The following is a 25,538-nucleotide window of genomic DNA, read 5'->3' on the forward strand; positions in this document are numbered from 1 at the left end:
GCCCAGACCCAAACACCTCTGGACAGGCCGGCAGGCCCTGGTGGTCCCAGGGCAGAGCGCCCGCCCCGGCCAAGTGTGCTCAGGGCGGGCAGGAGGGGACAGTCCTCCTGGAAGGAGCAGGCCACGGGCAAGAGACCCCTGGGTGGACACAACCTCAGCAGATGAAGACCCCGTGCCTGCCCACCCCCAGCCTGCGGAGAGGAACCAGGGAGGGAAGCCCCCGGGCTGCTGTGCAGCCTGGTGACCGCAGTCTGACCCTCAGGTGTGGCCGGTGCGGCCACCAGGCCATGGGGTGGCCAGGAAGGAGGCCAGGCCGGGCTGGGCGGCCTCCCTGCAGGCACGGCACCCTGGCGCCCCACCCTGTGAACCAGGCCTGGCACCTGGGCCACGCTCTAGGCCCACCAACCCTGCCTGCTCTGCCCTGGTCTGCAGACCAGGCCCAGCGGGGAGGGGGCGGGCCCTGCACGGGGTTTCCTGGGCAGTTTGCCAGGGCACGTGGCGTTGGGGGAGCACGGGCAAGGACACCGCGCTGGTGCACGTGCTGGGCCACAGCAGAGGCCACTCCAAGCCCCAGGCATCTCCTGACCCTTCCCAGGCCCGAGCCGGCACCAGCGTCCTTCCCCGGCAGGTGCCCCGTGGTGTCCTGGAGGGGCCCCGCCCAGCGTCCCTGCTGGGCTTTTGCCCCTGACCCGGGACCCCCAGGGCTCTACAGGAAGCCCTGCCCACCCCAGGAGGCAGGTGCCCACCACCCGCCGGACAAGTCACTCCCAGCGCCGCCGTACGATCCACCCGGGTCGTCACTGGACGGAAGCCCGGGGCCTCAGCGTCCGCCCCAGTATGTGACCACGCGGAGGAGCCCAAGGCAGACTGCGTGGCGTCCTGGGGGACTGGCCCCAGAACCCTAGGGCGGGGCCCCGGCGCTCACGCCCCTGTGTAAAGTGGCAGGAGGTCGGCGCCTGCCTGCGACCAGCCATCGCTGGATCGCAGTGACACCCGATGGTGACGCAAAGGCTAGGTGCACAGTCGCCGCACAGCATCGTCACGTCGGTGTGGCGACGTGGGAAGGCTGAGCCGTCACGTCTGCGCGACTACGTCGGGAGGCCGAGCCGTCACGTCGGCGCGACGACGTGGGAAGCCGTGCCGTCACGTCGGCGCGGCGACGTCAGGAGGCCGTGCCGTTACGTCTGTGCGGCGACGTGGGAGGCCGTGCCCGCTCCCTGCAGACACGACTAAAACCGAAACCTTCCTCTGCCGTCGGCTGGGTCCACAGGAGCACAGCCCTGGAGGCAGAGGGCAGCCTGCAGGCCAGCTGTGCGTAGGAGTGACAAAGGGACCAGCCGGCCACCTCCTCTCCTCTCCTTCCCTGTCCTGAGGGGTCAGCCTGGGCCGCACAGAGGCAGTGCCGCCTCCCCCTGCCAGGGCCCTGGAGGTGCGGGGAGGAGGCCAAGACCAGCCCAGGGCCCTGGCCAGAGGCTCCAGTCTTCGTCCACAGGGGCTGGGATGGCCAGAGAGGGGGCCGGCCTTTGCAGAGAGCCACCAGGACATTCTTTCCGCCCCCACTGATTCCCCCGGGACTGTCCTCGGCTCAGCAGTCACCCCACCAAGGTGCCCATGACCCTGACCCTCCACAGGGTCTCAATCTGGAAGACCTGGAGGACCACCTGTGGAGGGGCGGGTGGCCGCGGCCGTACTTACGAAGAACAGCAGGTTGAAGAGGAAGAGGAAGTATTTGGTGACCTTGACACAGGCCGCCCCCATCCTTGGGTCCTGGAGTTCCCTGGAGAGAGGAGAGAGCGGGCGGTCAGGGCGAGGGCTGGCCCTGGAGAGGGAGCCAGCTCAGTCCACCGGAGGAAGCTACCAGCACTGTCCCTGCTTTAGGGAGGGCTGAGGCCCAGAGAGGCCGGATGAGGGTCCAGAGTCACACAGCTGGATGTGTGGTCCTCTGGGTGGCTGCGGCCCCTCGACGCTGGGCAGCCAGGGCCTGGGACCGCTTCTGCTCTGGGCCAGAGGAAGGCCCTCCCCTCCTCGGCCAGGCCCTGGACTGGCCCAGGTGGGCTCTGGTTAAAGTCAGAGGCCAGGAGCTTAGCCATCCACAGACAGGCCCAGAGCACAGACCTGTGGCTTGTCCCTCTGCCCGGCAGACTCCGCCCCGGTCCAGGGCCTGGGGCTCTGGGGATGGCTAAGGCCACAGAGTCCTGGCTTCTCAGAAAAGGGACCGAGAGACCCCCCCCCCCCATCACAAAGGGAATAAACGGGCACCATCAAGTGTCCAAGGAATCCAGAAAACATGACCACCTCACCCAGGGCTGAGATCCGCGCTCGGCCGCAGCGCCGCACTTCCCGCGTGTGTGACAAATGGTTTTAAACAAAATCGGTCATGGTGCATGCAGCGTTTTGTGGCCTGCTGTTTTCATTCCACAGGATGTCAGCTCTGGGCCACCAAAACTGTCCCCCTATGACATGATTTCACGTGCTGCACAGGAGTCGGTCCTCTTGGCTGGTACTTATCGTTACCAATTTTGGGGTCACAGACTCAGCTAGAAAATCCACATATAGGTAACACTTTGCAAACGATTTCTGGGGGTCCATGGACCCATGAAACCCACCGGGAAATTCCATTGACCTCAGGTTGGAGCCGCAGATATGGACAGGCCACAGAGAGCCCAGCTGATGGTCTATGATGGGACGCGCGGGTCATCTCCAAGGTCCCTGTCACCCTGGGTGGTGGACGCTGTGCCCCTCCACACAGAAGGATCCCCAAGAGGGGGACCCAGGAGGGACAGGAACAGGCAGGCGGGCTGCCCTCGCCTCCCCGCTGAGGCCAGGCAGCCCTGGGGGCGGGGGAGCCAGTGCCCAGCAGCTGGGTCTGGACAGCTGGCCTGGGACAGCTGCACTGGCAGAGCTGGGGCGGGGGCAGGGCCAAGCCACAGGCCCAGTCTCCCTCCTGCTGCCCCCTGGAGGGGAGGGAGGCCGCAGAGCAGAGGGACAGGAGGGAGCGCCTGGCCAGGCTACATGCAGGCCCCCCCCCCTTCTGGATTCAACAATGTCCTGTCCTCCCTGTCGAGCGGGGGCTTGACTTGTACGCCACATAGGTGCCCTGGCGGGGTTGGGGACAGGCTGAGGGAGAGGCCCGGCCTCCCACGAGGTTCGGCCGAGCTTGCTGGATGGCACGGCTGCTTCTCTCCCGGAGAGATGGGGGCAGAGCAGGAAGCGGAGATGCCAGGGAGGGGCAGGCCACCTGGGGCAGGAGCTCCCGGCCCCAGCAGGGAGTGGAGGGCCACCAGGAAGGGGCGAAATGGCCTGAAGCCTCCCAGGACCCAGTCTGGGGACACAGGGGAGCCGCCGGGGGCAGGCAGGTGGCCTGAGCGGCTGCCCGCAGTCTCCCCGAGAGGAGCACACAGGACTCGCCGCATCAGGAGAGCCCAGAGCCACGCTGGCCGGGAAGGGGAAGGCCTGCGGGGCTGGGACACAAGGAGGCCATTGTGCTCCCTCCCCTGGCCGCCAGCGCGCCTGGCAGGCCCCAGGCCTCAGAACCTGCCAGAACAAAAGCAAGAGAGGAAGGTTCTCTCCCAGAGCGAGGCCTGCTTTTCTTTCCTGCCAGGGACCTGCTTTGTTCCAGCTTGGCTGGGCCTCTTCCCAGGGCGCAGGGACGTGGGGCACACTCAAGGGACAAGCCTGGCTCTGGTCCAAGCAGCCCAGATAGGGCGTCTCTTCCCCAGGAGGACCCGGCGCAGCTGCCTCTCTGGGTCCTCGTGAAATCGGAGAAGCGAGGACATGGCCCTTGGCAACCCGAGCGTCCAGGGAGGGTTCCAGCCCCGGCCGGCCGCGGGTCCTCTGAGTAGCGGGTCTCCCGGGGGCCTCGCGGGGAGGGCGGGTGTCAGCAAAGTGGCGACTCTCACAGGAGAGGAGATGGGCCACGGGGACGGCCGCCTTCCCTGGCTCCTCGACCAGCCTGAGAGGGGCGTTCCTACCCCGGGGGCCCCTGCGGCTCCCACAGGCCAGGTGACTTGACCCGCGCAGCCCACAAGCCCTGCCACTCAGGGTCCAGAGGCCCAGTTCCTTCCGCCAGGAAGTGCTCCCAGCTGGGAGCGCTGAGACCATAAGGGCGTCGGGGGACAGCACAGTCCTTGTCCAGTCAGCGGGCGAGCGCCAAGGTGACAGCTCCGGAGCTCTGGTTTGCAGGCAGAGAGGAGGCTGGGAAGCCAAGGCCCAGCCCTTCCTGCCAGGCCGCACCCTAGGCTGGCGACCCGATGCTCCAGACCCCGGGGCACCCCTGGGGGTCTCCGTCACTAACACAAAGGGTATAAGGCCTTAGGCTAGAGGCCCAGGGGGGTAAAGGTGTGTGCCCAGGGCCCCCAGAGACCCCATCCCAAGCAAGAGGCTGTGGTCTCCACGCTGAGACAAGAGCAGGAAGCCCTCGCCTGGCAGGCGGCTCAGGCAATCGGGAGGAGCCTGGAGGCCACAGAGACCCACCTAAGGGTGGAGAAGGGAAGACTGGGCATGAGGCGGGGGCGGGGCAGCTCCAGGGCAGGACAAGGTCCAGTCACAGGCAGCAGGAGACAAGGACACTCTCCACCCTGAGCCAGAGAAGAGCTGTTCCACCCAGGCCAGGGGCCAGCTCGGCTCGGGCGGGGACGCGCCAGCTCAGCCCACCGTGGAGTGCGGCACCAACCTCAGAGAACCCCCAACCACCACCAGGAGGAGAGGCTGAAGCTGGACCCGGGAGCCCAGGTGTATCCCAGCCTGGCCTCCCACGCTGAGGGCTGCGCCTCTGCCTCCCCCAGGACACGGAGCTCAGGGGTGGCAGAGGCGGATCAGCAACCACAGCCTCTGCACAAACCGGCTCGCTGCCTGTGGCTGGAACAGCTCCTCAGCTACCAACAGATTTCTCTTTTTTTTTTTTTTGGTACCAGGGACTGAACTCGGGGGCACTTGGCCACTGAGGCACACCCCAGCCCTATTTTGTATTATTTAGAGACAGGGTCTCACGGAGTTGTTAGCGCCTCACTGTTGCTGAGGCTGGCTTTGAACTCCCGATCCTCCTGCCTCAGCCTCCTGGGCCGCTGGGATTACAGGCATGCGCCATCACACCCGGCCAGATTTTACATTTTTGAATAGTTGAAAGATTAAAAGGACATTAAGTCATGGAAATGACATGAACTGCAAATTTTCGTGTCCATAAACAAAGCTGTCTGGGGCACACACAGCCACACCCAGCAGCCTAAGACTGACTCCCTGGCCCTTTACAGGGAAAGCCTGTGACCCTGGCGTAGGGCATCTGATGGGCCCATGCCAGGGCCAGGCCCACCCTCAGCCTGGGGTCTGGGGAGACAGGAACTGACTGCAGGGGCCCTGGTCCAGCGCTCACATCCTGGCTCTGCAGCCACACGGTCCCGGGAGGGGCTCCTCTCCTCCCCGTGGAACGGGCACTGGCACCTCCTGCTGGAAGAGGGAGTGAGTCGGTGCCTGGCACCACTAGGGCCCAGTGGGCAGAGCCAGGCTCGGCGTCTGGCTCGCCGGCGGCCGTTGGCCGGGTACTTGCAGACACGAGGGCTGGGCATCTGGTCTGCCGATGAAACGGAGCCAACTGAACGTCCCCAGGTTGTGCTCTCTTCTGCACTTCCTGTGAACTTCGGAGGGGTGCCCACGCTTTCCTGCTGGGGTGCGTTACATACTCTGACAGCACAAGGGGACACAGCACGTCCTGGGGGAAGGTTCCGGAACAGCCATGGAGTGCCAGTCGGCTCTACTCTGCAGCAGGTCAACTGGCCATTTCTAGGCAGCGATTTCAACTGACCAAAGGTATCATTTTCTGCCAGACCACTCGGCACAGTGAAGTGGTTATCTGACCTCTCACTACCTTCTCCAGGAAGCTCCTCCTCTGGCCGCGCGTGTCCACTGCCCCGCCCCGACCCCAGGACCACGTTGGTGAAGGGCTTGCTTCTGAAGGTGCCGCCACTGGGCAGCTCAGGACAGGCTGCAGCAGCACGGGCCCAGCTGGAATGCACAGTTCCTATCACCTCCTAGCTGCTGACCTTAGACAAGCCACTTGATCTCACGAGCCCCACTTGACTCCTGTACAAATGAGGAAGGGAAAATATATGTTGCAAATTTTCCAGACACTAAACTAGACAGTTGGGTAGAACGCCCAGCATGGGACAGGGTATCAAACGCAGCGGCTGAACAGTAACTTCCTACTCTGTCCATCTCCCCTGTGGACCACGAAGCCTTGAGGGAGACTATGTGTTCTTCATGAGATCAAAGTAGGCACCCAACGGTGTGGCCAAGTGGAGGACTGGATGGGCGGGTGGATGGGTGGATGAATGGGTGGACGGGTGGATGGGTGGATGGGTGGACAGGTGGATGGATGGACGGGTAGGTAGATGGGTGGGTGGATGGGTGGATAGATGAGTGAGAGGTTGGGTAGGTGGATGCGTGGATGGATTAATAAATCGATGAGTGAGTGGGTGAGTGGGTGGATAGGTAAATGGATGGATGGATGGATGAGTGGGTGGGTGGGTGGGTAGATGGGTGAGTGGATGGATGCATGCGTGGATGGAAGGATGGGTGGATGGATGGATATGTAGATGGATGGATGTGTGGATAGATGGATGGATGGATTAATAGGTGGATGGATGGATGGATGGATGGATGGGTGGATGGGTGGGTGGGTGTATGGATGGATGAATGGGTGGATGGATGGGTGGATGGATGGATGGGTGGATGGGTGAGTGGGTGGGTGGATGGATGGGTGGGTGGATGGATGGTTGGATGGATGGGTGGATGGATGTGTACTGGTAGAATGGAGGTTAGATGGGTGGGTGGATGGATAGGTGGATGGATGAATGGGTGGATGGATGGGTGGATGGATGGATGGATGGATGGGTGGATGGATGGGTGGATGGATGGATGGATGGATGGATGGGTGGATGGATGGATGGATGAGTGGGTGGATGGATGGGTGGATGGATGGGTGGATGGATGGGTGGATGGATGGGTGGATGGATGGATGAGTGGGTGGATGGATGGGTGGATGGATGGGTGGATGGATGGGTGGATGGATGGGTGGATGGATGGATGGATGGGTGGATGGATGGGTGGATGGATGGATGGGTGGATGGATGGATGGGTGGATGGATGGATGGGTGGATGGATGGATGGATGGATGGGTGGATGGATGGATGGATGGGTGGATGGGTGGATGGGTGGGTGGGTGTATGGATGGATGAATGGGTGGATGGATGGGTGGATGGATGGATGGGTGGATAGGTGAGTGGGTGGGTGGATGGATGGGTGGGTGGATGGATGGATGGATGGATGGGTGGATGGATGTGTACTGGTAGAATGGAGGTTAGATGGGTGGGTGGATGGATAGGTGGATGGATGAATGGGTGGATGGATGGGTGGATGGATGGATGGATGGATGGGTGGATGGATGGGTGGATGGATGGATGGATGGATGGATGGGTGGATGGATGGATGGATGAGTGGGTGGATGGATGGGTGGATGGATGGGTGGATGGATGGGTGGATGGATGGGTGGATGGATGGATGGATGAGTGGGTGGATGGATGGGTGGATGGATGGGTGGATGGATGGGTGGATGGATGGATGGATGGATGGATGGATGGGTGGATGGATGGGTGGATGGATGGATGGGTGGATGGATGGATGGGTGGATGGATGGATGGATGGATGGATGGGTGGATGGATGGATGGATGAGTGGGTGGATGGATGGGTGGATGGATGGGTGGATGGATGGGTGGATGGATGGGTGGATGGATGGATGGATGAGTGGGTGGATGGATGGGTGGATGGATGGGTGGATGGATGGGTGGATGGATGGATGGATGGATGGATGGGTGGATGGATGGGTGGATGGATGGGTGGATGGATGGATGGGTGGATGGATGGATGGGTGGATGGATGGATGGATGGATGGGTGGATGGATGGATGGATGGGTGGATGGATAGGTACTGGTAGAATGGAGGTTAGATGGGTGGGTGAATGGAAGGATAGACAGATAGATGGGTGAATGGTGGGACGGGTGGACAGATGGCCATGTTACTGAATGGGCAGGCAGGTAGGGCAAGGGGTAAGGAAGAGGAACTGCCACCAAGCAAGTCAGGATTCTACCCACTTAGCGACCTGAAGGGAGCCCACGATCCACTGTCCCTGATCCGCTGAGGCTACTCCAGAGGAGGCCAGAGAAAGGCCCCTCCACCCACCAAGCACTCAGGTGAACCCGAGAGCCCTGCTCAGGTCTCCTTCCCGCCCCGTGGCAAGGGGGTGTGCCCCCACCAACCACCTCATGTCTCAGCCACCACCTGCTGCCTACTCAGCCAGTGTCCAGCAGGTCACAGGGGCCACCCCTGCCCTCACCAGCTCCTGAAAAGAGATGCTACCTGCATCTGTCCCTCTCCTGCCTGCAGCCATCCAACGTGATGCAGTCGACAACTTACTGACTATAAAATCCGATGCTTAAGTGGCCGGTGAGGCCCTGTCTGGCTTGCCCTGCCCCTCCTCTGTCCCCCTTATTTGCACCGCCTGTCTCCCTGCACATACTCATTTGGTCTCCTTTCTCCTGCCCCCGCACACCCGGCTTTATCTACCTCAGGACCTTTGCACTTGCAGTTCCCCTGCCACCATCACTCTTCCCAGAAACCCTCCTGTAGATCTCAGCCTTCTCCACCTCGGAAGGCTGCCTCCTCCCAGGGCCTTCCCTGAATACCTGAGCCCTACAGAGGGCAGCCCTCCAGCTGCCAGTAGAATCAGACCATGCCGACGCCCAGTGCTCACCTCTGTCCTGCCTGAGAATCACGAGGGGTGGGATCAGGCTAAGTGACCCTAGGGGCAGCCAGACTGGACGCGTGGGTTTGTCACACAGCCCTCACTGCAGCCACCAGCCGTCCGCGGGCGTGGAGGTCCCCGGCTGGCATGCAGGTTCCCTGAGAGAAGGGGCCTCCCCTGTCCCAGAGCCCCGAACCTGCCGGGTGCTCGGAGCGCTCGGGACGCGTCGCAGGAGCACAGAAGCGAAGGAGGCCTGGAGAGGCCGGAGGGTCTCCTAGAGGAGGCAGCTCGGCTCCTCCGCAAGTTGAAGACTCTAGACGAGGGCAGGGCATCCGCAGGGCCAGCGGCAGGCTCGGCCCCTCCCTGGAGGCTGGACCTGAGCCTCTCTCCTCAACAGCAGGCGGCGTCCCGGGTCCCACCACCAGGTGGCAGGCTTGGTCCCCACCCTGCCTGGGGTCGCAGGCCCTGGAGAGCCCCCCGGGGACCAGGCATGGCCCCAGTCTTGGTGGAATTCCCCGGGCACTCTGGTGACTGCTCTGGGGAGAGCCCGGGGCCAGGCCAGGCCTCCCGGGGCCTCTGCACAGGTCGAGAGGCACTGCTGCAGCTGTCCCCAGAGAGCCTGGTCCCTCTGCTCCACGTGGGCTGCAGGCAGACACCGGTGTCCTGGTACGCGGCGCCCAGTGGGGACAGCCGGCCGGAAGAGTGTCACGCAGCTCTGTCCATCCCGGCCTCCGGAAGGCCCGTTTCCCTCAGCATCGTGGGGCAGGTGACCTGTGGGGTCAGGGCACTGTCGGAGGGGCCCAGAGAGGTCCCAGCCAGCCGGGCGGAGCTCCAAGAGGAGGACCGAGGCTCCTGCCGAGTTCACAGGCCACCTCCTGCCCTGCGCTGGCCCACGGGGCTCTGCGGGGACAGGCACAGGGACACAGGCTCAGCACGCAGTCCAGCCGGCCCACCGTGGCTCTGGGAGTCACCATCCGCCCAGAGCACGGCAGGGCTCCATCGGGGCAGCAGCCCTGAGCCCGTCCTCCCGGCCACCGCCCCGCCCCGCCCCGTGGCCCTGGACGGTCGCCTCCGTGCTCCGGCCTTCCCACCTGGAAGGTCAGGACAGGCTGTGAGGCCCAGGGGCAGAGGGAGGGGCCGGCACTCAGTGGGGTCAAGTGCATGTGACATGGTGACCGGAAGGGGCTGATTCCTCACCAACAATGGCGGCCACTGAAGGCCCGTCCCGGCCTGGAGGCCACTGTGCTCCGGGGCCAGGGCACAGAAAGGCTGGGCAGCCTGAGGAAGGACACTCTGCCCTGCTCTGGGTTGGACCCCAGGGGCCTGCCCAAGGCCGGGAGGTCCACCCTGGTGGGCAAGTCCATCCAGGGGTGCGGTCTGCCCACTGGGGCGGGAGGTGGGGAGAAAGTGGCCTGGCTGCCAGGCTCTGGACTTTGTCCTCATCACCCCTGGAAAGCGACTGGTCACAGGCGGCCTGAAGCCCCAGCCGATTCCAGGGCTGACCTCTGACCTCGCACTCTCTCATTCTCCAACTGCCTGTCTTATCTTGTTGTTGTTGTTATTAAAAACAAAACTAAACAAACATAAAAACAGAAGTGGTTCCCCTGGGCAACGGGAGAAGCCTGAGGTCACAGAGCAGGAGGAACCTTGGCTTTCCTTAGACCTCCTTGAGTCCCAGCTCTACTTCCTACTTGCTGTGTGACGTTGGGAAGTTACTGAACCTCTCTGAGCTCCAACGTCCTCGCCTCCAGCACTGAGATGCTGGTGAGGCCCTGTCTCCTAGGGCTGCTGGAGGTTTGAGGAGAGCGTGGGAAGAGCTTTGGGGGCCACTCAAACACAGGGAGCACACCCCTCGCCGGCCCCACCGTCATGGGCTGGACTAAACACGTCATCACAGGATTTCAGAGCTCAAAGTGCCGCTGTGTGTCCTGCACGGATGTGGAGCCAGAAGCCCCCTCACAGTATCCCACCAGGCAACTGGGTGGACTCCTGGCACTTGGAGGACAGAGGCCAGCAGCCACCCTGTCCACACTGCAGCTCGAGTGACGGACTCCAGCCGGCACGGGTCCTGAACCACTGCTGCTCATTTAGTCTCTGGAAGACCCTCCCCCACTGAGACCATGACTCCACTTAACAGATAGGGAAACTGAGGCTCGGAGGCTTGGGGACGTGCACAGGGTCATACGACCACCTAAGCCGTGACTGACACTCAGGTGTGATGGAGACCAGGGCCCCTTCCTCACCCGCCAGCCAGGTGGGAGAAGCGGGTGGCGGGGCCGGACCCCCACCCTGCCACACCCTGTGGCTGCCTGTCCCCTCCTGTCCTGGCCCAGCTCCCTGTCAGCAAGGAGAACACCGCTATGCCAGTCCCGGCCAGGACGTGCCCAGGGTGGCTGGTGAGGCCACAGGCTGGCCCTTGGCAGGAGGTTTTGCTCGAAAACCCAGCAAGGAGCCTGGAGAGCCTTTGGGCGAAGAGAGAGGACGCTGACGGGAAGGCGTAGAGGGGAAGAGCGCCTTCTCCTGTCCTGCCTCCCCGCCTGGCCTCCGTGCAGCCAAAGACACACGCGGAGGCTGAGCCTAGCCTCCGACCTCCCGCTCCCCAGCTCCCCTTCTGGACGGTGCTCAGCTTCTCGGCTGGCTGCCGGGGCCCCGCAGCCCTGCCCCTCCGGAGGCTGGGTCCCAGGGTCACGCGCTCAGAGTCACAGTGCCACAAAGGCACTGGCCTCACCTCGTCCAGCCCCCATCTTTAAGAAGAGACCGAGGTCCAGAGGAGACAGTGCACTCCGCCTTCCCGGGAGATGTGCCTCTCCAGGTGGGTGTTGGGCGGGGCTCTGGTGACAGCGGTGGGTGCCCCGCCTGTTCCGTCGCGGCCTGGACGAGGGTCTGTTCTGCACAGACGGAGCCACAGGACTCCACTCGGCCCAAAGCGACTGGCCCAGGGCGCCCCATGGAGGCCGAGGACACGGCCACCTCAACAACTAACTGGACATGAGGTGGGAAGTGAGAGGACACGTAGGGACACAGGAGACGCGGTCCAGGAACGCTGAGTTCCAGGGCCCTGGGTGACAGTCCCCAGATCGCCAGGGGCCTCTCAGCAGGCAGCCATCTCTCGAGGACCTCTCTCCAGCCACGGCTGGGTACAGAATAATGAGGCAGATCATGTGCACTTCAGATTGAAAGAGCCCTAAATTCCAGTCTCATTTCCCAAATGTGTCAAACGTGCGACATTTGACAAGTCGGCGGCCCACCCTGAGCCTCGGTATCTTCATCTGTAAAATGGTCTCTCAGGACTTTTCCAGAAAGAAGTCAGAGCGAGTCTCCCTAAGCCCGGCGGGTGAGGCACAGGCTGAGGACGCCTGGGAGAGGTCGGGGCTGAGAGCAAGGCGTCCCCTCCTGGCATGGCAGGAGGGCCTGCACGAAGCCGTGGCAGACCGAGTTCCTGCGGACGGCCCCAGGAGGGTCGCCAGCACCCAAGCGCTCGGAATGGGGTCCAGGGGGGGAGACTGAGCAACAGAAAGACTGACGGAAACCCCCCACCACGGAGCCGCCTCGCTACTTTATCTCATGTAACCCCCGAGGCATGTCGGAGCGCTGGGCTCAGAGGGCGCTGGCCCTTGCCCTGGTCACACAGGGGACAGTGGCCCAGCTTTGCATTCCGGGCCCTCTGACTGGAGTCTGAGGTCGTATCCGCTGTGTGACTGGAGGGGACACTGGTCAGGCGAGGTGTGAGTAGTGCCCAGACCCCAAGGCCATGGGCTCCTGGGAGCCGAGGGTGAGGCCCCGAGTCCACCGCAGCTTCTCGGAAGGACTCTCCCCTAGCCGGGGGGACAGGGGGCGCAGAGGCCAGGCCGAAGCAAGGCCTTCAACCCCAGCTTCCTGCTCATGGCCACCCGGAGGGCAGCAGGTGTCCCCACCCAGAATGAATGGCTGGAGGGGAGCTGCCTTCCCAGGGCCTCCCTGGGGTCGTTCCCTGCCTGCTGCAGCTTACGGAGTCCCCACGGGGACTGACCCCAACCTGGACATGGCAAACGGGTGGACCACCTCTGTGCTCAGAACACACCGTGTCAGGAGCCGACACGATAGTGAACAACCAGCCCTTACACACCACAGGGTCCCCTCCCCGCTCGCCGAGGGACCAGAGGGGCTCCTCAGAACTGGGCCCCAGTGTCGAAAGACAGGGCTGGCAGCTCTGCAGTCGCTGCTTACCAGAGATGGCGCCGAGCGGTCACCTGGCTTGGCTGGCCCTCACAGTGACCCCATGAGAGGAGCACTGGTTTTGTTTGGGGGTCCCGGGATTGGACCCTGGGGCACTCGACCCCTGAGCCACACCCCAGCCCTATTTTGTATTTGGTTAGAGACAGGCTCTCACTGAGCTGATTAGCGCCTGGCTAAGTTGCTGAGGCTGGCCTCCAACTCATGATCCTCCTGCCTCAGCCTCCCCAGCAGCTGCAATCACAGTCACGCGCCATCGCGCCTGGCTGGTTTTGACATTTTACAGCTGAAGACACTGAGCCCCAGGTGACACAGCTGGCATTGCTGGGAATCAGACAACAGGCTGGCCAGAGCCCCTGTGCTCCAGGGCCAGGCTGCACCGCCTGCAGCGAGGCAATAAAAGGCGGGAGCTAGAACCGCCCTGCCGGGCCCAGCCGGGCTGGTGGGTTTGAGCCCAGCTCACGCTCGAGCACCAGGCGACACCCTGGGCTGCCACCAGGAGCGGCTCTACGCCCATCGCAGAGCCTGGCCAGACGGGCTGGCGAGGGTCCCCCCTGGGCCAGGCTGGGAGGCCTAAAACTGAGACCGGCTGTGGCCCGAGTGGGTGACGGAGAGCAGGCACTGACCAGGGACCCGGGGTCACCCCGCGCCTGGGTGGGCAGATGCGAGGCCACGTCCCCCAGGGCGCCCTCCCCCACAGCCCCTCGGGAGCACTGCCCGCGGTCACGGCCCGCTGTCCGCCCCTCCGGTCACCCCTCCTGAGTCTCCGCTCCTGCCTCTGGGAAATGCGGTCCCCGGCCCTGCCTCCCAGGGCACAGGTCTTGGCCCCCCCGGGGCATCGGGCTGCTCTGGCCTCAGGGGAGGTGACGGGGGACAGAGCCAGGGAGGGTGACGGGCCTGCACACAGGCCAGGGCCCGAGGACCCCTGGGGCAGGCTGGCCTCTGGGCACCAGCTGGGGGCTGCCCAGGCCGCCCCTCACCTGCCTCCTCCAGGCGTCCTCTGTGGTCCTCTGGGCCTTCCCTCCACGGCGTCCAGGACCGTCTCTGTGACACGTGGGCAGCCCATGGACACCAGGTCTCCTCGCCAGCCCTGCACAGGGAGGAGCCGCCCTGGGACCCCATCTCCACATCAGCTGCGTGGCCTGGCCCCCTGCGACCTGGAGGAAGGGCCGTGTCCCCCCGGCACGTTGCTGGCCTGCGGTGGGACAGCGGCCACATAACCAGCCCAGGCACTTGGCCGTCCAGTCAGGCGCCCTCCCCAGGGCTCCCGGCCTCTGGGCTTCCCAGGAGGCAAGGCCACATGGCCTCTAGCCCCAGGGTGTCCTCGGCAGGAGGCCACGGGCTTAGGTTCCACCAGGGCTCTCAAGAGTCCTGCCGGGCGGAGAGGAAAGGGCAGCAGAGGACCAGGAGGAGGGAGGGAGGAGGGAGGGAGGAGGGAGGAGGGAGGAGGGAGGAGGGAGGAGCGCGGGGCTCCCACCGGCTGACCTGGGCCTGAGGTCTCTGCAGGGGAGACTGGGGCGAACCCTGGGGTGGACGGAAGCTGGCCCAGGCTGGATCCCACCAGCAGCCAGGTCCACTCTGCCCCCCGGCCACCCAGAGGCTGCCCTGGGTGCCCACCCTGACCGGCCCATTTTGTAGCCAAGAGCCCCGTGTCCCTTGGGGCTTCCTGCACCCTGCAGCTCTCTGTCCCTTACCAGCCACCAGCCATGGCCCTCCCCAGCCCACTCTGGTCAGCCCAGGCCCCTCCCAGATCCCAGAGACAGCAGGACGGAGCCCAGTAGAGCCCGCACCCCCGCCAAGATTCCCAAGCTGGCCTGGGTCTCTGTCACCAGAAGGTGCTGGGTGCTCCCTGAGGAAGCAGAAGCAGGCAGAAGGAACCTGACCTCGGCCACCATGGTGAAGTCACGGTCAGCACCGGGTCCCAACAGCCCCAAGGAACCCCTTCGGAAGAAAGGAGCCGCCCACCCCCCACCCACCCCCTCCTTCTCCGTGAGGTGGGGACAGCCCCTGCGCAGATCCTAAGGCAGGGGGCAATCAACGCCACCCGACCCTGGCCTCCCTCTTCTTGCTCCCGTGGAGGGACGGCCTGGCCAGGGGCAGGGAGTCCTGGCTGTGGGCTCAGGCAGGCTGCTTCTCTGCCTGGGGTGGCCTCACTCTGTCCCTTAGGAGGTGGGAAGCCTGAGGAGCAAGAGGCTCCAGCACAGTAAGAGGAGTGTGCCGATGGCTACCACTGGGAGAAGGTTCTGGGCCACACGGAGTGGGGGAGCGGGCACGCAGCCAGCCAACCACGCAGAGAGAAGGAGCCTGTGTCCCCAGTGGACCCCAGGCGCCGGGCCTGGGACGTTGCTGACCAGCTCAGTCACAGATAGTCACTCAGGCTCCCCCTCCCACAGGAAGCAAGGACTCGGAGGGAACACAGACTGCATCTTCAGAAGGCAAAGGGACGTGTCAATGGGCAGCAAGTGGCCGGGCTCAAGGGCTCTGCAGCGGAGCCCTCGGGGCCTCGGGTTACCTGCATTCCCACCCCTGCCTGTCCAGCACAGGAAGCCTCCCGTGGGCTCATCACGTGTGAGTCTGAGGTTGGAGGAAAGATCTGGAAACTGAGGCTCAGAGAGGTGGGTCCTGGGCCAGGCAGGATCCAGCGAGGGCCTGCAGCACCCGGCCAGTGGCCTCTGCAGGGCCGGCTCGTCCCTGGGGGAGTCTAGGACCCCCACTACCGGAGCAGGTCTCAGGCCCGAGACCAAGGACCAGCCCGGTGCCCGTGGGCGGCTGGCACTGTCCTCCCAGGAGCCTCACAGGTCATCGGTGAGGACAGTCCCCTTGTCACTCTTAGGAGAAGACAGTGACTTGTGCAAGGTCCCAAGCGGGAGAGTGGCGGTCCTGCGGCCGGCCAGCCCCCGGCACACAGACCCGGCGGCCCAGGGCCCTGCATGGCTCGAGGGCGCCAGGCCCACCTCCGCCTGGCTGCTGGAGTCAACTAACCGGGTCAGCCGGTTCTCCTGCCGCTGGACAGACAGACCCAGGACAGCGGGGTGGGCTTGGCCAGAGGATCCAGGCTTCCCCGAGGGGAGACGCGCCGGAGCCAGGCCAGGAGGAGTGCGGAGGCCAGGAGGAGGAGTGCGGAGGCCAGGAGGAGTGCGGAGGCCAGGAGGAGTGCGGAGGCCAGGAGGAGTGCAGAGGCCAGGAGGAGTGTGGAGGCAGCCACAGGACCAGGGCGGCTTCAGGCAGAGCTGCCGCCAGCCCGGGAGTCTGCAGGACTCTGCCAGGAGCCTCAGAGCGAGCAGGGCGCCCAGGAGAGGGCGGGGCAGGGGAGGAGGGGCCCTCCAGGGCCCAACGCAGGGCCTGCGGCAGCTGGGGACAGACAGCCGGTGCCCGTCTTCCCTCGCCCTGGCTCCTGGCCCAGCGAGGATCCCGGCCCAGCCTTCCCTACTGCCCAGGCGCCTGGCCCAGGACCCACGGCCCGGCCAGCAGCACGGGCCCCTGAGGCTGAGGACAGAGGAGCCTGGAGCCTCTCTCCTCGCTTAGGGAAGCAGCGGGGGTCAAACTCAGCGAGGACAAGGCAGGCCCGGCCTGGGTCTAGCCCTCCTCAGCTGCAGGGCCCTGGGACTCTCACGCTGTCACCCTCTGGGGACACAACTCGGTGATAACGCCCTCCTGTCTGTCCCCGGGGGTGCTGGACGCTGGACGCTGGACGCTGGAGGAGCAAGAGCATGAGAAAGCGTCCACCGCCCATGGCTGTGAAAACCCAAGGGGTCATCAGGAGGAGCGCGACTCCGTGCCCAGGGGCGCCTTGTCCCCGAGCCCAGAGCCAGGCAGCAGGACCGAGGTGGGTCTCCCGCCAGGCCTGCACCCCAAGCGGGCGCTGTCCCTGGGCTGACCCTCTCTGCGCGATGCGGGGCTGGGCAGGGCTGCTCCCTCCACCTCCAGGACCCTCCAGCCCAGACCAGGCACAGCCTGGGAGCTTGGATGCAGGCCCGCTCTGCCCCTTTCAGCTGGGACCTTGGTCAACCGCAGCTCCTGGACTCTCGGTTCCTCATCTGTAAAATAGGCTGGGAGCTCCGCCGGGGGCGCTGGGGGCCGCGCCGGGACAGGACGCCACGGCTGCCCGCACACATCCCACGCCCGCCCTGCTCCTGCCAGCGCAGCCCAGGTTGGGCAGGAGGAAGTTTCCGGCTTCCCAGAAAACCTGCCACAACAACTGGAAAGGCACCCTGGCTGGAACCCAGCCTTGGGGGAGGATCGGGTTACAGAGAGCTGGTGGGCTGGGGCGGGGAGCCCACAGGGGAGCCGCCTCCCTGCTGCCCTCGGGGGCCTGGGGCAGGTACAGTGGTCAGGGAAGACCGGCCTGCAGGGAGAAGGCGGGTCCTGGGGCACAGGGTCCCAGGTTCCAGTGGGACCTCTCCTGCCGCCTTCCAGGGTAGCCTCGGACGCAGCAGGTGCCGTCAGACCTCAGTTTTTCCTTTCTGTAAAATGGGGGTGGTGATCATCATCTCTTCCTGCTGCTCATTAAGTTTCCATATGTATGAAGCCCACAGTGGAGAGGGCGTGGGAGGTGGTGGGTCAGGGAGGGGGTGGTGAGCTCGGGCCTCACCGGATGAGTTCCCACTCTGGGCAGGAGCCAAAATTCAACACAAGCCCACCCCTCCCTCCTTCCACTACCCTGCTGGTTCTCAAAGTGCGGTGCTGCAGTCCTGCCGGGATCAAGTGTTAGGAATGTTCGTTTTCAGCCAGGAACAGGGGTGCACACCTGGAATCCCAGTAACCCAGGAGGCTGAGGCAGGAGGATGGCAAATTGAAGGCCAGCCTCTACAACTTAGCAAGACTGTCTCAAAATAAAATAAAAAGGTGTAGCTCCGTCTAGAGTGCCCCTGGATTCAGTTTCTACTATGGGGAAAAAGAAAGAGAAAGGGAAGAAAGGAGGAAGGGAAGAAGGATGGGTAAAGGAAAGAAATGAACATTCTCGGTGGCGCCCCAAGCCAAGAGAACCAGCCGCTCTGGGGGTAAGGCTTTGAGGCTCTCCAAGTGCCTCTCGCACATGTCATTTTGGGAACCACGGCGGCACCACGTCCACCTCCTACTCCAGAGACACTTCCTCCCACGGCCTCCTCTCCCCGGTTTCCATAAGGCTGCTTGGAAAGGAGTCATCGCAGGGATGGGCCATTAAATAGTAAAGAGATCCCATAATTAGTTAATGGGATCGTAGGTGCCAGAGAGGACGGAGGAGTCAAGTCAGACCGTAATTGCACCGGCGTTCTCCCGCTCTCCATCCCTTTGGCTCACTGAGCACACCCGAGCCCGCGCCTCCCCCTGGGTGGCCAACCAGTCCCTGTGTGTGCCGAGCCTCCCGCCGTGGGGCTGGGGCTACAGCTGGGGGTGTTTTTATGTGCATGGAGGAGAGGGCTCTTGAGACTGGTCCTGAGACGTTGAGTTTAAAGACCACCCAGCCGGGAAGCCACTTCTAAGAATGCACTTCGTGAGCTCAGGAGATTTAAGCACAAAGTAAGTGAAAGGACAGGTGGTCACTATAGCAATGTGGATGCTAATGAAAAATTCAGATGGCCCGCCTTGCAAGCCGGCAACACTCTGGCAGGTCACAGGAAGCTCCTGTGCTCTGATGATTGGAGCTGGGAAGCTCACCGTGGAAGACGATTGAGTCACACGGGACCCTTGTCCCTGTGCCCCACACAGTAAGCCGGGCAAGGGGCTCACGTGGTAGGATCCCAATCTGGAGTGTGTGCACTTTTTTTTTTAAAGCCAAAACACCAAACCGCCTGCAGTGGTTATCTCTGGGTGGTTATTTCCTCCCATGTGTCTGGTTTTCACCCTACAAATTTTTCCACAAAAACTTTCCCCCACAATTAGAAAGTTTGGGGGGTTTTTGGGTGGCCATTTGGTTCAGATGAAGATGAACCTTTTTTTAAAAGTTGACAAGAAATATCTGTTTCCTGTATTGGAGTCGCTGGCCTGAGGCCCCTGCTCTGAGAGCTGGAACCATCTTGAAGCACCCACATTCTACATGGCCCGGACAAGCACGATTTGGAATGATAAGGGGAATCTGAAGCAAGCTATCAGTGTTATCTCATTTAATCCTCATGGTAACCAAAGCTCGGGAGGCTGAAAACCTGCCCGCAGGTGAGCGGACACCAGGAGGTAGAGCTGGCCAGTACCAAGGTCTGGTTGACCTTGACGTCAATGCCCGAGAGGCTGGAGGAGCCCCCCCCCCCCCCCCGCCCCGCAGTGACAACCCCAGGGTTTCCCTCCGTGCCGCTTACACAAAGTTTGAGAACCGCAGCTCCATGCTATTCTGTCTCCTGACAAAAGAGAAGCCTGCTGGTCACTCTGCCAGGCAGGGGAGAGGACACAGAGAAAGGGGATCCCGGGCTTTGGGGCAGATACTAAATGCAGAAGACATATCCTTTCTGCCCCAGTTACTCTGTTCAGAGAGGCCAGGGGTCAGGGAGATAGGCTGTCTACCTGTGGGAGGGTGACCCAAAGCCTGGACACCCACTCGCCTGCTGCGTGACTTCAGAGAAGTCGATCCTCCCCTGCTGGGTTTCTATCTCCTCTACAAATGACAATTTACAGATTCCACTGCAACCGCCTTGGGACGATCCATCTCCTAAGAGTGACAGGAGAGGATCTTCCTCTGCAGCGGTGCGCCTTCTAATTATGATTATTATCACTGCAACAAACCAACGTTTATGGCGTGCCGACGGCGCACCAGGCACCACTCAAAGGGCCTCCAGTGAGTGCGGCTGGGGACGCCCACTCCTCCCTGTGTTTGACGCCTGGCCAGGGACCTCTACCAAGGAAAGGCCTCCAGTCTCGCTCCGCCCCCTTCTCCGCTCCCCGCCCCAGACCCCAGTGGCGTATCTGATTGGTTCCTGGGAGACGCCCCTCTGGGGAGCTCAGCCAGTCACCTCTCGCCTCTCCCAGGGCCAGGGTGCCTGCAGAGAGCCTGCGATCCGCGGGTTCCCGCTCCTGTCACCTGGTCCCGCGTGGAAGCAGGCTCTTGTCCAGCCGAGGAACTCTGCCAGTCCAGCGAACTCTGCCAGTTCTAGGTCAGAGAGGAAGCCCTGGGGCCCCGGATCTAAAGCCACATTTCTGGTAGGACTTCTAAGTCATGAGCTTCCTTTTGGCGCTCCATCTTCAACTACATTTAGTTCACTGAACCCTCCCGAAGCCCCCAGGTGTTTGTATCCTCCGTTTCTCAGATGAGAACACTGAGGCTCAGAGAGGCTACCAGCCGGTTCATTCCAGCTACTGTTGAGCTGCTTTCCGAACACCACCCAGCGCCCAGGGTGGGTCCCCGCCTGCAGAGCTGGATTACCCTCCCTCCATATCTGACTCTGCCCTCCCAGCTGCAGTGGCCTGGACACTCCCTACAGTTTCTGAGGCTCAACGCACTGATAATTCGCTTCCAACCAACACTCTCCCCTGCCTTTGGAAAGATAGGATTTATTAGCAACGAAACCTCAATGTGATTCAAGTTCACATAACACGTTGTTTACATATGTAAAAATATTTTTATAGCTTTACTGTTATGAGTATTTTTTTTCTTGAATATAAAAACTACACCAGCTCACTGCAGAAGATTCAGAAAATTGGGAAAAGAAAGGATAATAGTCTCTAATCTACCCTCTATAAGTGTAGGTGGTGATACCTGTAGGGGGACCTACCCACATTCTGGCCTTGTTGAGTGGGGAGCAGCTCTGCGACCTGTGTTTGCAGTGCCTCCCTGGGACCTGCCAACCTCCTGTGTCCCAGCCTGCTGCAGTGCAGGGGACAGGACAGGCACACAGAAGACCTTTTGCTGGGGAAAAAACCCTGCAGCTGCCCAACACTGCCTCACTGGCAAAAGCCACGTGGAACAGGATGGTAGTTATGGTTTTGCAATTCGAGAAGAGCGGAAACTTGCCCCAGGTCACATGGGTGAGCTGGGACCTGAACCCAGGTGTCTGGTCCCCAGACTCGAGCTAGCCCCCAGGTTCTCCTTCTCCCAAAGCCTTAAATCCTGCTTCCTATTAATAACAAGTTCCAAAATCCACAGGTAGGCACTTACTGGGTGCCAGGCACTGTCCTAGATGTGGCACAAAGAGCAGCTCCTGTATCCACGCCAAGCAGCCCTGTAAGGCATGGATGGTGCCCCTGGGTGCCCGTGGGGGCTCAAGTCGCTTATAAAAAAATGGCATAATATTTGTATATAACCTACACCCATCTCGATACACTTTAAATCATCTCCACACTACTTACAGTTCCTGCTAGGAAGTAGATGCTGTGTAAACCGTTGTTACACTGTTTTGTTCAACAAGATGACAACTTTAAAAAGTCTACATGTTTGGAATAGACAGCAGTTTGTTCCCTGATATTTCTGATCTGGAGCTGGTTGAACCTGCAGATGGGGATCCTGTGGACAACGGGTGCAGATCTGACACAGAGCGGCTGAGACACTTGCCCAAGGCCAGGCCCCGCTGCCCAGAGGCCACAGTGGAACCACCTCCAGGAGCTTGGTCTGAGGTCTGTGATCTCCCGGGACCCCGAAGGCTCTGGAGCACTCACTGAGGAGAGAGGCAGCAGCCAGGGCGCCTCGCCCGCTTCCCCCAGCCAAGGGCACCGGGCAGCTCCACAGCAGAGCAGGACGTGAACAGCCTTCCTCACGCCATGTCCATCCCTCTGCAGTGGCCCTGACAGCCCAGGCCCCTCCGCAGGAAAAGCCAGCGGTGGGCCCCCAAAAGGGCAGGTGCCTCCACAGGAGGCCAAGAAGTCAGAGGAGAGGGTGCACCCCAGCCTGCGTGGACCGTGCCCTCGTGGGCACCTTCCCCTCCTAGCCCATGCCCACGGGCGGCAGCACCACCCACAAATTGCTGACCCCAGGGCGCCTTCGCTGGCTGAGTCAGGGTTCACTGCAGGCTGCGGGCCCCCCACGGGGCTGGGCTAGGGAAGTCAGGCTGTTCCCCTCTCTGCAGGGTAAAGGCCAGGCAGCAGAGGGGAAGCAGAGGGCCTGGCCAGGGTGACGGGGGCCAAGCAGCCGCTCCCGGCACCCGGGCCCAGGTTCCAGGTGTGGAGGGACAGCAGAGGGCAAGGCAGGGGCACCGGGTCCTGCTTCTGGCTCCCCAGTTCCTGAGTGCCTGCCAGGTGCCAAGCCTCACGCCAGGAGTCCAGGCTACTGTCCCTGCCCAGCAGGCCTCCCAGAAGCCAAGGCCTCCACACACTAAGACCAGCAGAACAAGGGCGAGGGTGCCTGCGTGGACACGCACGGGGAGGGAAGGGAAAGCGGTCCTCCTGCCGGCCAGCGACGTCCAGACTGACCCCCCTCCCGAACCAGCCGCCCCGGAAGAGCTAGGGCGCGTGGCACAGATGGACAGAACGGATGTTGGAGAGGCAGGGACGGCATAGAAGCTACCCTGAGGACCGTCGCGGGGACCTGAGGAGCAGCGAGGTACCAGCCAGCCTGGTGCAGAGTAACGGCCCCTCTCGTTTATTGAGCAATTACTACGTGCCGGGCAGAAAGTGCAGGGTACGACAGTGGCTTCTGTGTCAGCCTCATGACGCTCCACGAGGTCACTGCCATCAGCCCCAAATTACAGATTCAGAAACCGAAGCTCAGAGGAGTCCCACAGCCAGGGACGGGGACTCAGGATTCTAGCTGGAAGGCTGGCACTGCACCACCCTGCTGTCCCCTCCCTATGCAACTCAGAGAAGGCAGGGGCTTCAGGAAGAGGCCAGGATGGAAGAGCAGGGAGGCAGGACAAGTGTGTCCCAGGAGAGTTGCCCGGCCCTGCTCTGTGCTGCGACTTAGCATATGTGTGTGTGCACACATGTGCACAGGTGTGTATTCACACATGGGCCCCACGTTGTAAGGGAAAGATGCCAGGTTCTAGAACCCCCTGAAAACCAAGTAAAGAATAGGCCATCAACAGTGTAGGGAAGGGAAGCCCAGAGAGGGAAAGGAACTTATCTAAGGTCACACAGCATACAAAGCGCAGAGTTGGAACTAACTGCAAGATCAGAATCCAGGCCTCCTTGCACCCCTTGGCTGCTGCTCCATGTCAGCACAGAGTGAATCAGACACAGACAGGAAACCACCGTGACTAGGGGAATCCCGGGGTGAGTGGGCAACAAGTCAGCCCCGAGAGATGCCAGTTGGCTCTCAGAGGCACTGGGTCTGTGGCTGGCTGCCTCTTCGCAGGGAGCCGGGGGCCAAGAGGAGGGAGCAGCACACCACCCGGCCTGTTTACCTCTGGGCTTCCCCTCCAAGCTCCTCAGGCCAGGCTCAGGGGAGGGGAACCGGTGGGCAGGACGGTCCCTGCTGGGATGAAACGCTCCCCGAGCCTGGCCTGGCCCTCTCACACGGGGCCTGGGCAAGAGACCTGGACCTTCCCACCTCTCGCCAGAGCCAACTGCTGGCTGTCTGAAGCTCGTGATTAAAGCACAACTTCCATAGGAGAGAGGAAGCCGGGGCCGGGGCCAGGGCCAAGGCCAAACCAGGGGTGCTGACAGATCCACATGCTCCGAACTTAAGGGAGGCCCAGGCTTCGGTCGGCTCAGACGTGTCTGGTCCTCGGCAGACGGGATGGTCCCCAGGGGCAGAGATGGCCAACAGGGCTTCCTACTCTCCTCTGAGGCCTCCAGAGAGGGCCGCCCCTGCTCGGCTGAGACTTCGGGGGCCCAAGGGAACCAAGCCCCTGTCCCCTCCCAAGGACAGCACATGGCTGACCGGTGAGCTCTGCCCCTCTGGGCTGGGTGGGGAGACCTGCAGCTGCTTCTTTGCACCCACTGGGACCTTAACCACCAGCCCGCTGCCCTGGGCCTGGCCCGGACGCCTCTCCTTCATGGTGAACAAGGGGCCTCTGTGGGTGGCTCCCTGCTGTGGCTGGACACCCCACCCACCCAATTCAGCTACCCTGCTGAGCCCCTGCTGAGCGCCTGGGGCTGGGCAGGGCAAGGAGCAGAGAGAAGTGCAGGCATTTCTATCCCCTCATCCAGAGGCCAAGGGGGTTGAGTCGCGTGGGGCTGCTGCCCAGGCCCCTCGGTCCCCATCCCCCTAGCCACTGGTTCTCTATCCCTTCACCCCGGCGCATCTGCCACAGATGCCCTTCCCACGGTGCCACCCACCACGTCACTCGGGAGACTTCAGTGGCCCCCGCTGTCTACAGCTTGAATCTGAACTTCTCACCTTGGCATTCGGGGCCCTCCAGGAGCCCAGCCTACCCGCCAGTCCTGCCTCGCACCCCACAGTTCCAGGTTTCAACAGACTGATCAACCCAGCAGCTCCTGAGGAGCCAGAACGGGTGACCTTGCGTTTGATACGACCTTTTTTCCTGCCCAGTGCACCATCTCGCCACTCCTCAGGGCCCTGAAGATCCTCTGGCCCTTTCTCTCTGCATCTTGTAAGAGAGGCCGGAAGGCGTGGCTGAGCCTCCTCCTGGGGTGGAGGGAGGGGGAGGTGTCCCATCAGATGTCTGCTGGGTCTAATGGCACTGTGTGTCTCCCCCTCCCCACTCAGAGCCCCTTCTCCCCGCCACCACCACCAGCTCTCACCTCCTGCCACTGAAAGAGGAGTCTGTGCTCCAGGTTGACCTGAGCCCTACGAGGACCAGGGAGCCCAGGCAGAAAGTACTGCTCAAGTCTCACCCCTGCGCTGGTTCTCAAGTGTCTCACCCCTGCACCCCTCGGCTCCTGAATGCCTCCCCCCGCCCCGCACACACACACAGTCCCCTTCCAGAGCGCGGCCTTCGATCTGTCTCTACTCTGTGGGCCTTTCCAGCGGTTCCACCGCACACAGCTCATCTCCCCAGCAGTCGCAGGCACCTGACGTGAAGCACCTGGTGAGACCCTGCCCAGGCAGACACAGGGCCCTCCAACCCACACCTCCACCCCAACCAAGCTTGCAATGGAGTAGCGAGGCCCCAGTCACCAGGACGGCACAGACCCTCACAATCCCACGTGTCCCTGGGTATAAGTGACCTTCTCCAGCAGGGACATGGTGGGAATGTCAGCAGCTCGGGATGAGGACAGGGCCAGGTCTAGCGAGTTCACCTCTGCCTCCCCTAGCTCTGTCTTAGAGATAGTAGGTGCTCAGTAAATGCGTTTTGGTTTATTTAATCGAACCCAGCAACCTCAAACAATATGACAGAAAACCCAGCCACTCTTTGATCCAGATGACACAAACCCCAACCTCCTAATGAACCAAGTGATGATGGTGGCAGGTGGCAATTACTGGCTCCCACAAGATCAGGCTCATTTCCCGGCAGGAAACCAGTCAATCACCTGCCCAGCCACCTCTGCAGTTATCCCATAATGAGTCCTGCCTGGGGGCTGGCACCTTGCTAGGCACTGTATACACCTTATCTTGTGCAGTTCTTGCTACTTCTCTTGGGTTCTGCCATTACCCCCAATTTACATACCAGGAAACTGAAGTTTGAAGTGCAATTCAAGTTGTTTGGTCCCAAAGTCCTTGACCACAAAACTAGGATCCCAGCTAGCAGGCCGAAACAGGGCACACACAGGGACAGAGCCTTTCAGCCCACGCTG

At 62.3% G+C, this 25,538-nt stretch overlaps 1 protein-coding gene across 2 annotated transcripts in view; it reads right to left on the minus strand.

Annotated features, from left to right (window-relative positions):
• Cd82 (CD82 molecule) overlaps nt 1-25,538 on the minus strand; it is a 38,653-nt gene that overhangs the window by 12,274 nt on the left and 841 nt on the right. The window contains exons 1-2 of one of the 2 annotated variants that reach the window (XM_047519229.1): nt 15,987-16,046; nt 1,696-1,777 (exon numbers count right to left, since the gene is read on the minus strand). In XM_047519229.1, the coding sequence (XP_047375185.1) occupies nt 1,696-1,758 (63 nt within the window). In that variant the 5' untranslated portion in view covers nt 1,759-1,777; nt 15,987-16,046. Of the gene's footprint in view, nt 1-1,695; nt 1,778-15,986; nt 16,047-25,538 lie in introns of those variants that run through there. The other variant, XM_047519228.1, reaches the window with a different exon arrangement.

The sequence above is a fragment of the Sciurus carolinensis genome, chromosome 11, assembly GCF_902686445.1.
Source record: "Sciurus carolinensis chromosome 11, mSciCar1.2, whole genome shotgun sequence".
Classification (NCBI taxonomy): domain Eukaryota; kingdom Metazoa; phylum Chordata; class Mammalia; order Rodentia; family Sciuridae; genus Sciurus; species Sciurus carolinensis.